Source organism: Ictalurus punctatus, chromosome 12 (assembly GCF_001660625.3).
Source record: "Ictalurus punctatus breed USDA103 chromosome 12, Coco_2.0, whole genome shotgun sequence".
NCBI classification, from domain to species: domain Eukaryota; kingdom Metazoa; phylum Chordata; class Actinopteri; order Siluriformes; family Ictaluridae; genus Ictalurus; species Ictalurus punctatus.
Window position 1 is genome coordinate 32011435 of NC_030427.2, and position 11990 is coordinate 32023424.

At 40.9% G+C, this 11990-nt stretch overlaps 1 protein-coding gene across 2 annotated transcripts; it reads right to left on the minus strand.

Moving 5' to 3' along the window:
* Positions 1-1472: 1472 nt before the first annotated feature.
* On the minus strand, positions 1473-9694 carry LOC108273038 (uncharacterized). Of its 2 annotated transcripts, none has more exons than XR_008397236.1 (2): positions 1817-9694; positions 1473-1635 (listed from the first exon to the last, which is right to left on the minus strand). XR_008397236.1 is itself a non-coding variant. In XM_053683942.1 (2 exons), exon 2 carries the CDS (start codon positions 8315-8317, stop codon positions 2327-2329), a length of 5991 nt encoding a protein of 1996 aa, XP_053539917.1. In that variant the 5' UTR covers positions 8318-9171; positions 9353-9694; the 3' UTR covers positions 1473-2326. The 2 variants fall into 2 exon arrangements, 1 of the variants encoding a protein (XP_053539917.1); XM_053683942.1 differs by having other exon boundaries at positions 1473-9171; positions 9353-9694.
* Between the last annotated feature and the right edge of the window lie 2296 nt (positions 9695-11990).

Sequence of the window (11990 nt, forward strand, 5' to 3'; positions counted from 1 at the left end):
AAACGGGGGATCTCATATGGATCTGGAAGAGGAGCCGGAGACCTCTTGCTCTGTCTTCCGGGTCCGGCTCTCTGCTGGATTTTGGAGTTCGCGTCGCGACTCCTCCTTCCGCTATGGAAAGCAAAAATAATAATAAAACACACACACACACACACACACACACATAAATAAATAATAATTTCTCTCTGACTCCGAGGAGCCAGAAGGCTGAGAGTAGCGAATAAAGAGCTGCTTGAGGTGATTACTAAGGCTGAATGGGCTTCTTTCTCCCCAGTGAAATAAACCCCTCACACTGCTGAAAACTCCCCATTTTTTCCCAGAAGTGCTTGCCAAAATATCAGGCTTCTGGGGGAAAACCACACATAAGCCATATTTATAACCCCATGATGTTGGATTATTCAGCCATCATGGGGAATGAATGGCATGGCTTTTTAGCTATGCTGAAGGTGGAGGCACTTGCAAGCTACCTCTCTCCATCGATGGCAGGTAATTTAGGGGGGCCAGCTTTGCCATCCAAGCCATGTATGGCCACCGTGGCATGGGTGGGCAAGGCCTATTCAGTAGTGGGTCTTGCTTGTGGGTCACTGCAGACAATAGCGTGTTGCATTCCTACCAAGCAGACCTGAGTGAGCTTGACATATGGCGGCATTCACGCATTTCCTTCCCTGTTGTGTTGAGTTCACTAGTGCCAGAACTAGTGCAAGGGAGACACAGAAGGCGAGTATAGCAGCCCACCAACCCCCGCAGACAGCCAGGGGAACCAGGCGCTCCCACTTCACCTGCATCTCCTGCACCTGCGTCTCCTGCACCTGTTCATCAGTCATCGCATGTGCTAGAGCTTGCACAATGTGGCACCTCGTCTGTAAGTCCTGCTGGCTTTGATGTTAGTAAACACATTGCTTCAGTTCCTATGTTTAGGGAAAGTGAGGTGGACACCTATTTTCCTGTGTTTGAGCGCATTTCTGCCACTCTGCAGTGGCCTATAAATATTTGGTCTTTATTGTTATAGTGCAAGTTTGTGCATTTAAACCAAGTACAACTGAATATATTTATTTTAATTTTCTCCCGTCAAAGCCCACAGAAGCCAATCTTTCTGAAACGCAGTTCATCAGCGCGTTATAACAATGGAGTGAGGGAATGTGTAAAAAGTGCATGACCTGGGCAACTGTGTAAGATTCTACTAAGATTATAGTCGTCTACTTCGAAGGATATCTAATGTATTGCAGTATTAGGATGAAGTATGGATAAATTTTTATTTTTTTTTATAGCATATATTTTCTTAACGGTTTTTAATGATACACATCAGTTTAAGATTCTGTTGTTTGTTTTTAAAACTCTTAATGATCAAGCTCCTTCCTTTCTCAAAGATCTTCTTACACCACATTTCTCGAACAGACTTCTAAGAATTTCTGATAAGTTTCTTTTGCATGTCCCTCATTCCTGGTTAAAAACAAAGGGGATAGAGCTTGTAGCTGCTCCCAAACTTATTCTTCTGGTCAGATTAAAACGTACGCTTCAACTGATGTTTGTCGTTTCTTTAATTGCATTCCTTCACAACTTAAGCGCATTCAATCACCGTCAAACACCATCAAACACCATCAAACACCATCAAACACCGTCAAACAACGTGAAAAACTGAAATAAAGTGCATAACACATTCTCACATGAGCATATTGTACATAAGCATGTTCTTAAGAGTCCATGAGTATTCATTCATCTTGCTCACATATTAAACTAGCATTAATGGCCCTAGGAAACATTGCGCTATTACATTGCAATACAAACATGAAATGCACAACATCACAAACTAACATACCGTGTGCGCCTTCCGACCAGAAATCTAGGAGTTGCTGTAACGCTTTACTGTTTAATTATTCTCTTCTTTAGCATCTAACTCCGTGTACAGCGTAGCACCAACAAACTGCATGCACATTTTGCACTGCTATTAGTTAGGCTAATCACATGACCACAGTAACTTAAATTAAATGCAGCTCACTAGTTTAACCTGTAGGTGTCACTATTTCTGCAAGTCTTGTGAAACAAAACTCACATAGGCAAATTACTATTAATATTTACAGTGCATTATTGTAATAATAACATAACAAATAAATACTTTAAAGGCTTAAAGAAAGAAATGACACATACATGCTTTCAGCGACAGCTACACTGCCACCAAAATTACAAAGATTTATGTTAACCATATTCTGAATAAACTGAATAAATCGTGTAATTTTCCTATACATTTAGCAAGTAATTTTGATACTTGGTTTTGAACAGCTTAGTCTGAAAGTTTAATATTTCCTGTTTAATGTTTTAGGATACTAGTCTATGAATTCTGCTCCACTAGCACCACTAATTTTTGAACTGGACGCTCAAGTGAAGAAAGTTGCGTTATGCGCTCACCTTTCTTTCCTAAATTACTTTGTCCTATTTGAATTTTGACCTTTCGCACAAGACCATCACCATCTGCCCTTGCCTCAACAACTCTGGCTAGCTTCCACTCATTTCTGGGAATATTGTCATCCTTGACAATAACGACATCCCCAACTTGCACATTTCTTCTGGGCACATGCCACTGTTGTCTGAGGCTTATGCTGGCCAGGTATTCCTTGCGCCACCTGCTCCAGAATTGTTCCGAGAGGTACTGCACTCTACGCCACCTCTTCTTGGCATACAAATCTTCCCGGACAAATTTGCCTGGAGGCGCGAGGGGCACAATGGACTTTATTGTGAGCAAATGGTTAGGTGTCAAAGGTTCAACACCTTTAGGATCATTGATTGTGTTTGTTGTGAGTGGACGACTGTTAACAATTGACATGGCTTCATAGAAGAATGTCCTCAAAGAGGTGTCATCCAGTCTCCCTTTAGCCTGTGCCAGAACAGAACTCATCACGCTCCTAACCGTCCGTATTTGGCGTTCCCAAATGCCTCCCATGTGGCTTGCTTCAGGCACATTCATCAGGAAGTCACATTGCTTTCTTGCAAGGTAAGTTGAAATCCTTTCCTTGTCAAGTTCCATTAGACCTCTCTGCAACTCATTCTTTGCTCCAAGGAAATTAGTACCTTGGTCGGATCGGATTTGTCTTACCGCTCCTCTAATTGCTATGAAGCATCTCAAAGCATTCAAAAATGCGTCTGTTGTGAGATCCTCCAACATTTCTAAGTGGATGGCCCTGCAGCTTAGACATGTGAACAACAGACCATACCGCTTGAATTCCTTTCGACCTTGTTTCGTGTTAAATGGCCCGAAACAGTCAATTCCGGTGTACAAGAATGGAGGAGATGGATCTACTCGGTCAACAGGCAAGTCTGCCATTCGCTGTTCTTCAGTCCGTCCACGCACCTTTCTGCAAGTGACACAACTCTTGATGTGCTTGGCCACTACCTTGCTTGCACCTATTATCCAATATCCGCTGGCTCTGAGCTCATTCAAGGTTTGACCTCGGCCTTGGTGCTGAGTCCTTTTGTGACAGTGGTCAAGTATAAGCTGTGTGACAATGCCTTCCTTAGGAAGGATAACTGGATGTTTCAACTCAACTGATGCGGAGGACATTCTCAACCTGCCACCAACCCTGAGCAATCCATTCTGAAAGATAGGGTCAAGTTGATACATCTTGTGAGTTTTTGGTAGCTTTGTGGATTCCTGACTAAACAATTTCAGCTCCTTTTCAAAGGCTTCTCTTTGTGCTGCTCTGATGAGCACAAGAGCGGCTCCTCTTCGTTCCTCTACACTAATGGGTCCAGACCTGTCTTTGTGTGCCAGTCTCTGAATCCGAGCAATAATGTTGAGGGTTGTATTCCAATCTGAGAGTCTTGACAGCCTATGGAGGAAGCTGTCTCTTTCAACAGCATCTGTTTTCAGGACTTTGACCTCTGGGTCACCTACAAGAAGCTCTGGGGATCTTTGGCTAAAAACAATTTCTTGTTCCCATAAGAACTTTGGTCCTCTGAGCCAATTTGATTCTATTAGTTCTGCCACCTTGAGACCCCTAGATGCGTGGTCAGCTGGATTCTGGCTTGTTTCGACGTAGAACCACTGACTAGGATCAGTAGTGTCTCTTATTTTCTGGACGCGATTTGCTACAAAAACATGAAAGCGTCGGGCGTCATTCTTGATGTACCCGAGCACCACCTGTGAATCAGTCCAGAAAAACTCCTGGTCTATCTTCAGCTCCAGCTCTTCTCTAAGGACACTACTCATAGCGGCAGAGACTGTAGCTGCAGTGAGCTCAAGGCGTGGAATGCTGACCACCCTTGTGGGTGCCACTCTGGCCTTACCCATGACTAATGCACAATGTACTTGTTCATCAGCAAGAATCCTGATATAAGAACATTGCCCATAGCCATTGTTGCTGGCATCTGAAAAATGATGCAGCTCAATTTTTCGTATCGTGCTGAGGTGATCAGGAATGAAGCATCTTGGTATTTGAATTTTCTCAAGATTTTCCAGGTCATGGAGCCATGTTTCCCACTTTGGCTTCAGTTCAAGGGGAACATGTTCATCCCATCCTACACCTCGTTTGCACATCTCTTGCAGCACTCTTTTCCCAGTCAAGATGTAGGGAGAGAGAAATCCTAATGGGTCGTATACACTAGCTACCGTTGATAGGATTCCTCGCCGGGTGGCTGCCTTTTCATTGAGGACGACATTGAATGAGAACGCATCCGTCTCTATGCTCCACCTCACTCCCAGCACACTCTGCATTGGAAGCTTGCTGTAGTTCAGGTCCACATCCTTCACTGCACTTGCCCGTTCACTCTCTGGAATTACATCCAAAACCTTTCTGTTGTTAGAGACAAATTTGTGTAAGCGCAGCTGTCCTTTACTAAAGACTTCCCGTGCTTCATTCACAAGCTGGTTGGCTCTTTGAACTGAATCGACACTGATAAGCCCATCATCCACATAGAAATTTTTCCGGATGAAGACTGCAGCCAATGGGTAATCATTCTCATATTTGCTGGCGAGGTATTTCATGCCATAGTTAGCACATCCAGGCGATGATGCTGCTCCAAATATGTGAACTCGCATCCGGTATTCTTTGGGCTCTCTTGCGGTGTTCCCATTTTCCCACCACAGGAACCTCAAGAAATCCCGATCTTCTGGGGTTACGTGGAAGCGGTGAAACATTTTCTCAACATCGCAATTAATCGCGATCTGATGCTGGCGAAATCTACACAGCACTCCAGTCAGAGTATTTGTTAGATCAGGTCCTGTGAGGAGGTGGTCATTCAGAGAGGTGCCTTCACATTTGGCAGAGCAGTCAAATACGACCCTAATCTTCTCAGGCTTCCTAGGATGATACACCCCATGGTGCGGAATGTACCATGTGTTGCCTTCCTTTGTGGTGGCATTTGTTTCTTCTGCATCACCATCTCTAAAGACATTGTCCATGAATTTGATATAATCTTCCTTGTACTTTGGACTCTTTTCCATTTTTCCTTTTAAATGTTTCAATCTGACTGTAGCCAGCTGCTTGTTATTTGGAAGCTGAGGACGCTTTCTAAATGGTAGAGGCATCTCCAGATGTCCCTCTTCGTTATATTGAATTTTCCCATTCAAGAGATGCAGAAATTGAATGTCATCTTGGGATATTGTCCTTTCTCTTGGATTTGTGTCAAGAAAATCTCTCTCTAATGCTTTGATCACAGAGGCAGGTGTGATAGGTGGAAGTTCTTTCACAGAGATACGATGGCAGAACCCTTCGCCATCCCTTATGTCAGTGCAAGGCATTTTGGCTCCAACTATACTCCAGCCTAAATCTGTCTTGACTGCATAAGGTTCATACTCTTCCCCTGATATCACTGCTTTTGGTTTCAGAGCCCGTGCACAGTCATAGCCAATCAGAAGTCCTGCAGGACAGTTCAACAGATCTGGCATCTCTTCGGCTATGCTCAGAAGGTGAGTCCACCCTGCTGCTGTTTCACGAGTGGGAATGCTATTCTTCTCTAGTGGGATGTATTCTTGAGTGTATGCTGGAGGTAGCTCAATGTACTCTTGTAAATTGTACCCTCTCACCTTCAGTCCAACAACTCTGTGACAATTCAGTATTGAACTCTTGTCAGTCATTGTTGACAACTTCAGTTTGACAGGTTCTGTGTGCGCTTGAATTTTTCCACAGACATCATGGTCAATGAAGGTCCTGGTACTCTGTGTGTCCAGTAATGCATACACTAAAGTCTCTGGACTATTCTTGGCCGCACTAGAGAGCCACACTGGAACAATCATGGAAGTGCGATCACCATTGTCCATTCTCACGGTGCATAAGGCAATGGAAGAATTGTCCTTTTGTGGTAATGCTTCTAGCTTTTCTCCTACAGGGCGTTCTTCGTGAAGTGGAGATGGATGACTTTGTCTACAAATATTGCAAGTAGCCCTCTTTCTGCAATTTTTTGCAACATGTCCGACTCTGAGGCACCCGAAGCACATATTGTTGCTAATGACAAATTTTTTCTTTTCCTCTAGAGGCATCGCTGCAAACTTTTCACATTTATAAATAAAGTGATTTTGTTGACAACACACACAATCTATTTGTCTTTTGGTTTGAGTGGCAGGAGAGTTGGTTGTAGAACTTCCTGATGCACTTGAGTCCTTTGAAGTGAAGCTTGATCTTTGAAACACCTTTGTTGACGTTGCTAGAGTGCTGGCTTTGAGACGCTTCTGTTCCTTTCCATTTTTCTCATCTGCTTGTTTTAATGCAAAAAGAGAAGAAACTGGATTGCAAGCAACACGTGCCTCTTCGGCTACAAAGTCTGAGAACTCCTTAAAGGCAGGATATGGCTTCCCTTCATCTAGTGCTTTAGTGACGTACCGGTTCCAGCGAGTTGTTGCCCAGTCAGGAAGTTTTTGTAACAGCTTTTGGTTTTCTTGACAATCATCTAAAACCTTTAGACCATGAACGTAAGGCATTGCATTCTTGCAGGAGATGAGGAAATCACTAAATTCCCTTAATTTCAGTGATTCCTTTGGTCCAATCTTGGGCCAGCTACTCAGCTTCCCCCTGAATGCTCTTTGAACTATGAAGGGGTGACCATAACGTTTGTTAAGGGCATCCCAAGCCTGCGTGTAGGCTTCCTCATCACTTCTATAAAATGTTCCTTCTAACACAGAAAGTGCTTCTCCACTGATGTATTTTTTCAAGTAATATAGCCTATGAGCTGGGTTTGTGCAACTTGTTTCGATTAAGGCCTTGAAGCAGGTACGCCATTCAGTGAATTTAAGTGGATCTCCTGTAAACATGAACGGCTCTGGTGCTGGAAGTCTAGTCATTGCCAGGGATTCTTTTAATGCTTGAACTAGCGAGGCTTCATTTGATTTTGGTTCTATTTTGCTTTCAGAACAAAAAGGGATTGAAAGGTCTTTGGGATTCTGGGTGCATGGAGTGCTGTTATGCTGCACTGGAAGCTGACTTGGAGACAAAGTGAAGATTTCTCTAGTTTCTCCTATTTCAGCATTCAATTTTAATTCCTCTTCAGCATATACATTGTATTCAGCTTCCATAGCCTCAAGATTCCTTTGTTCTTCCATCAGTTTTAACTTCTCTTGTTGAGCTAGCACCTCTTTTCTTTGTGCAGATATTTCCCTTTCCCTGTTAAGTTCAGCACGTTTCGATGCCAAGCGTGCCGCCGCCTCTGCTTTCTTTACTGACACTTGACTATCTTGCACACTACCCACTCCAGCTCTTGACACAGTTGACCCATAAACTGACCTTGCGTCTTCTCTCTGGAGTAATTTTGAAAGAGTTTCCTTAACAGCTTCTGCATTAAACTCTTTATCAGCTTCTGCGTAACGCACTTTCAGAAGTGTAGTTATTTCAGAAGTCACTGATGTGCAGATATCCATTCTCCTTCGTATATCTTGGGCTGGTGTGGTCAGTGCACGTAAGCTCTTATATTCCTGCTTTATTTCTGACTCATACTTTTCCAAGGTTCTTATCATTTCGCCTAAGTCTGATTTACAACATTCTTCCTTTAGTTTACTTCTAATATACTGAACCTCAGCTTTGAAGGTTACATATGTTAACATGAACTTTCTTTCCTTTTTTATGCTCTCCTGTTTAATGAGCTCAAGCATCTTTTCTGTTGGGTGTTTTTCTCTTTCTGACCGCCTCACTGCTTGTTCAGTGCCAGGTGTTGGCTCCTGGAGCCCTATCCTATGTATTTGGAGGTCTTTATTAATTTCAGCTAACCGTTCTTCAATTCTTTGTTTCTCTGAGGTTTCAAGTTCAGTTTCTAATTCCTTCTGTAATTCTGTTTTCTCGTTTTCTAGAGCCTGTAGTACTCCTTCTAGTACACAAACATCTGGTGTGCTTTGATCCATTTTAGTAAACTATTTTGAAACAACACTACTGAAATATTAAATGATGAAAGGTAAACTAGAATGACCAGGAAAATACACACTTTCAAATGATCAAACAAGTACGTTATATGCACACTGCTATTCAACTTACAAAACTATTCAGATGCAGTTCTCATTTTTCCTTTGTTTCAAATAATAAATTGGAATTGCAATAAATAACAATTTAAACAAAACTGAGAAATGTAAATGCACAGTCTGACCTGGAATCCAGATGTAATGAATGTTCACAAACTCAATTGTCCAAAGATGTCGCGTTGTTGCTTCCCTGTGGTCGTTCTTGGCAGCTGCTGCACCGTCTTCTTCTGGGTTCCACCTTCACGCTGAACTGAAGCTCGCGAGGTCACGTTGGATGAATGCCAGGATGGGTAGGCAGGTCGTTTACGCTGAGTGCGGGACGGAGACTTCACAAGGGGCGGCCCGTACAATATTCCCTGGGATGCTGGCGATCGTTGCTCACTCTCCAATGGCTACGTTGTACATGTCCATGGATGGCGATGTTTTACACCACACCAAACAATACTTTTTCACTGCAGTTCACGAAGCAGTATGTTCTTCACTGTGGCTCGTGGCAGCAGGCCACGTTTTTCACTGCTTTTCCAGAATAGGCCTACGTTCTTCTTCACTGCCTTACCAAAGGCAGTAGGCCACGTTTTTCACTGTAGCTGCTCCCAAACTTATTCTTCTGGTCAGATTAAAACGTACGCTTCAACTGATGTTTGTCGTTTCTTTAATTGCATTCCTTCACAACTTAAGCGCATTCAATCACCGTCAAACACCATCAAACACCATCAAACACCGTCAAACAACGTGAAAAACTGAAATAAAGTGCATAACACATTCTCACATGAGCATATTGTACATAAGCATGTTCTTAAGAGTCCATGAGTATTCATTCATCTTGCTCACATATTAAACTAGCATTAATGGCCCTAGGAAACATTGCGCTATTACATTGCAATACAAACATGAAATGCACAACATCACAAACTAACATACCGTGTGCGCCTTCCGACCAGAAATCTAGGAGTTGCTGTAACGCTTTACTGTTTAATTATTCTCTTCTTTAGCATCTAACTCCGTGTACAGCGTAGCACCAACAAACTGCATGCACATTTTGCACTGCTATTAGTTAGGCTAATCACATGACCACAGTAACTTAAATTAAATGCAGCTCACTAGTTTAACCTGTAGGTGTCACTATTTCTGCAAGTCTTGTGAAACAAAACTCACATAGGCAAATTACTATTAATATTTACAGTGCATTATTGTAATAATAACATAACAAATAAATACTTTAAAGGCTTAAAGAAAGAAATGACACATACATGCTTTCAGCGACAGCTACAGAGCTTTTTCAGTCGCCGCCGATCGTTTATGGAATCAATTGCCACTGGATATCCGCCTTGCACCTTCTATTACCACTTTTAAAGAGGGTTAAAACATATCTCTTCTCCCAGGTGTTTTAATGTAATTTTTACTATTGTCTGTTGTCTGATATTATTTGGTTTTATTCTGTTTTCTATTTTACTTTCTTTACTCTGTTAAGCCCTTTGGTCAGCTTTTCTGTGTGAAACGTGCAATATAAATAAAATTTACTTACTTACTTACTTACTTACTTACATTTTTATTACACATATAAACTTATTGTGACATATAAAACCCAGCGTTATTCTTAGCAACTAAAGCAAAATGCTGTTTTCATTGCTAAAAAAATGTCTGTAAACAAATAGAAATGAAATTTAAAAAATGTATTATTCACACAATATTATACATCATTCTTCTTATCAAAGACAACTCTATTTTGAAAATATCCTAAATAATTTAAAAGGGGTTTTTTGTTTTAAAAAAAAATCATAAATGAAATGCAATAACATTGCTCATGAGTTACACATGTAAAACCAATTGTACTATGATACAGCTTATTATTTCTATCCAGTACAGCAAATAGAATTTCAAATCCCAGTTTTTAATCATTTTTCTTTTATTATAATTTTAAAATAAAATAAAACTCATTTTTATGATGCTTATTTATTTTGCAAAAGAGAAAAATAATAAAAATTCAATAATGTGTTGACTGTATGAGTTACACATGCAAAACCAAATGCAATATGATACACTCTATCATTGCTACTAATTACAACCATTAGATTTTAAATATGGCGATGAAACCTGCTAATACCCACTGTATTGACACCAAAAAATTAGAGTTTGCTCAAATTATACACAAACTTACCTTGGTAACCTGCTCTCTCTCCTTCACACACACACACACACACGCACGCACACACCGGTTCTACATCATTGGATTCAGTGGCTTTTAATCGTGGCTCTTTCTTGCATTCCTAAGTGTGTAAAAATAATAAAATGTTTGCGGTAAGTCTCTTAAAAACTTGTTCAGAACAATGTCCCTCATCCTACCTTGATATCATGATAGTCTTCAGTGAAGGTATGGAGGATCTCCGCAAACCAAATGGAGCAGTGTCACAAAACAAAAGGCCCCTGTGTATTTATAATCTGTATCCACCCTTCCCTTTTACCCCACCTCTACTAAAGTCTAGTTTAAAAGGGTCTGATCTTAAAATCTCACATGAGTAATTGTGGTGAGCAAGAAGAGAAATAACAGCATACAAAAGGAGATAAAATTTCACACTTTAATTAGAGGACTATGTTTAAGAAATCATGTGACGAGGTATTCATGCTGCATTCTGCTTTTCTGGGTGCTATATTCATTTTTAGTGTTTAAATATTTAATAATTGAGCGTTTTGAGTCAAACAGGTAAAATGTGAAAAAATTAATGGCTATGACAAAAAGGAAATAAATATGAAAAACAGAACAATGTAATGTAACCTTGTGTAAGACTGAGACTAGTATAAAGTGAAGTTGAGGTGAAGGGCCACAGAATAGAATGTAAGTGATTTTCTGAAAACACTTTTAAAAAGTATTCTTTAAGAGATACAGATAGCTGGAGACACTGGAGAGGATTGTTACAATGATCTCATGGTCTCTTTTGAGTTTTTCCACCTATAAACACTGGTACTTTTTGTTTCAGAGTAATATGACCCAGCTTTATTCACCTGAGTAAGCTGAATACCAGTATTCACATACAAATGTTTCTTAACATTAAACTGAATTTTAAAAGTAATTGCTTACAACAACAAAAAAAATGCAACAATAAATATAATTTTTTCAGAAATGAAATTACCAAAATAAATAGTTTTCCCTTAAGACTTTTTGATTTTCTGTGTTGAAATGTTGTGTTTGTCTCTGCAGAGTTGTGCTGAAGAACACACCGGAGGCTGTTCTTGTTCCATTAAAAGACGGCATCTCCACCCTGAATGAAGTCTATCAGGCCCTGATTAAAGCAGATGTAGATCCTGTTACTGGGCAATGTTCCAACTATGACTACATCAGACAGCAGATAGTGCAGGCTCATCAGTTCCTGGAGCAGTCAGAACAGATGGCCAGTTCAGAGTTAAAGATTCTGGATAAAAACTTGGAGAGACTTACACAAGATGAGGGGAAACCTGGAACGTGAGATCAATCATACAAAAAAAATTGAGAACTTGAGAACAGAGCAGCCATCTAGTGAAAAAATTGTCAGAGAATCTCAGGGATCAGATGTCAGAGATCTGG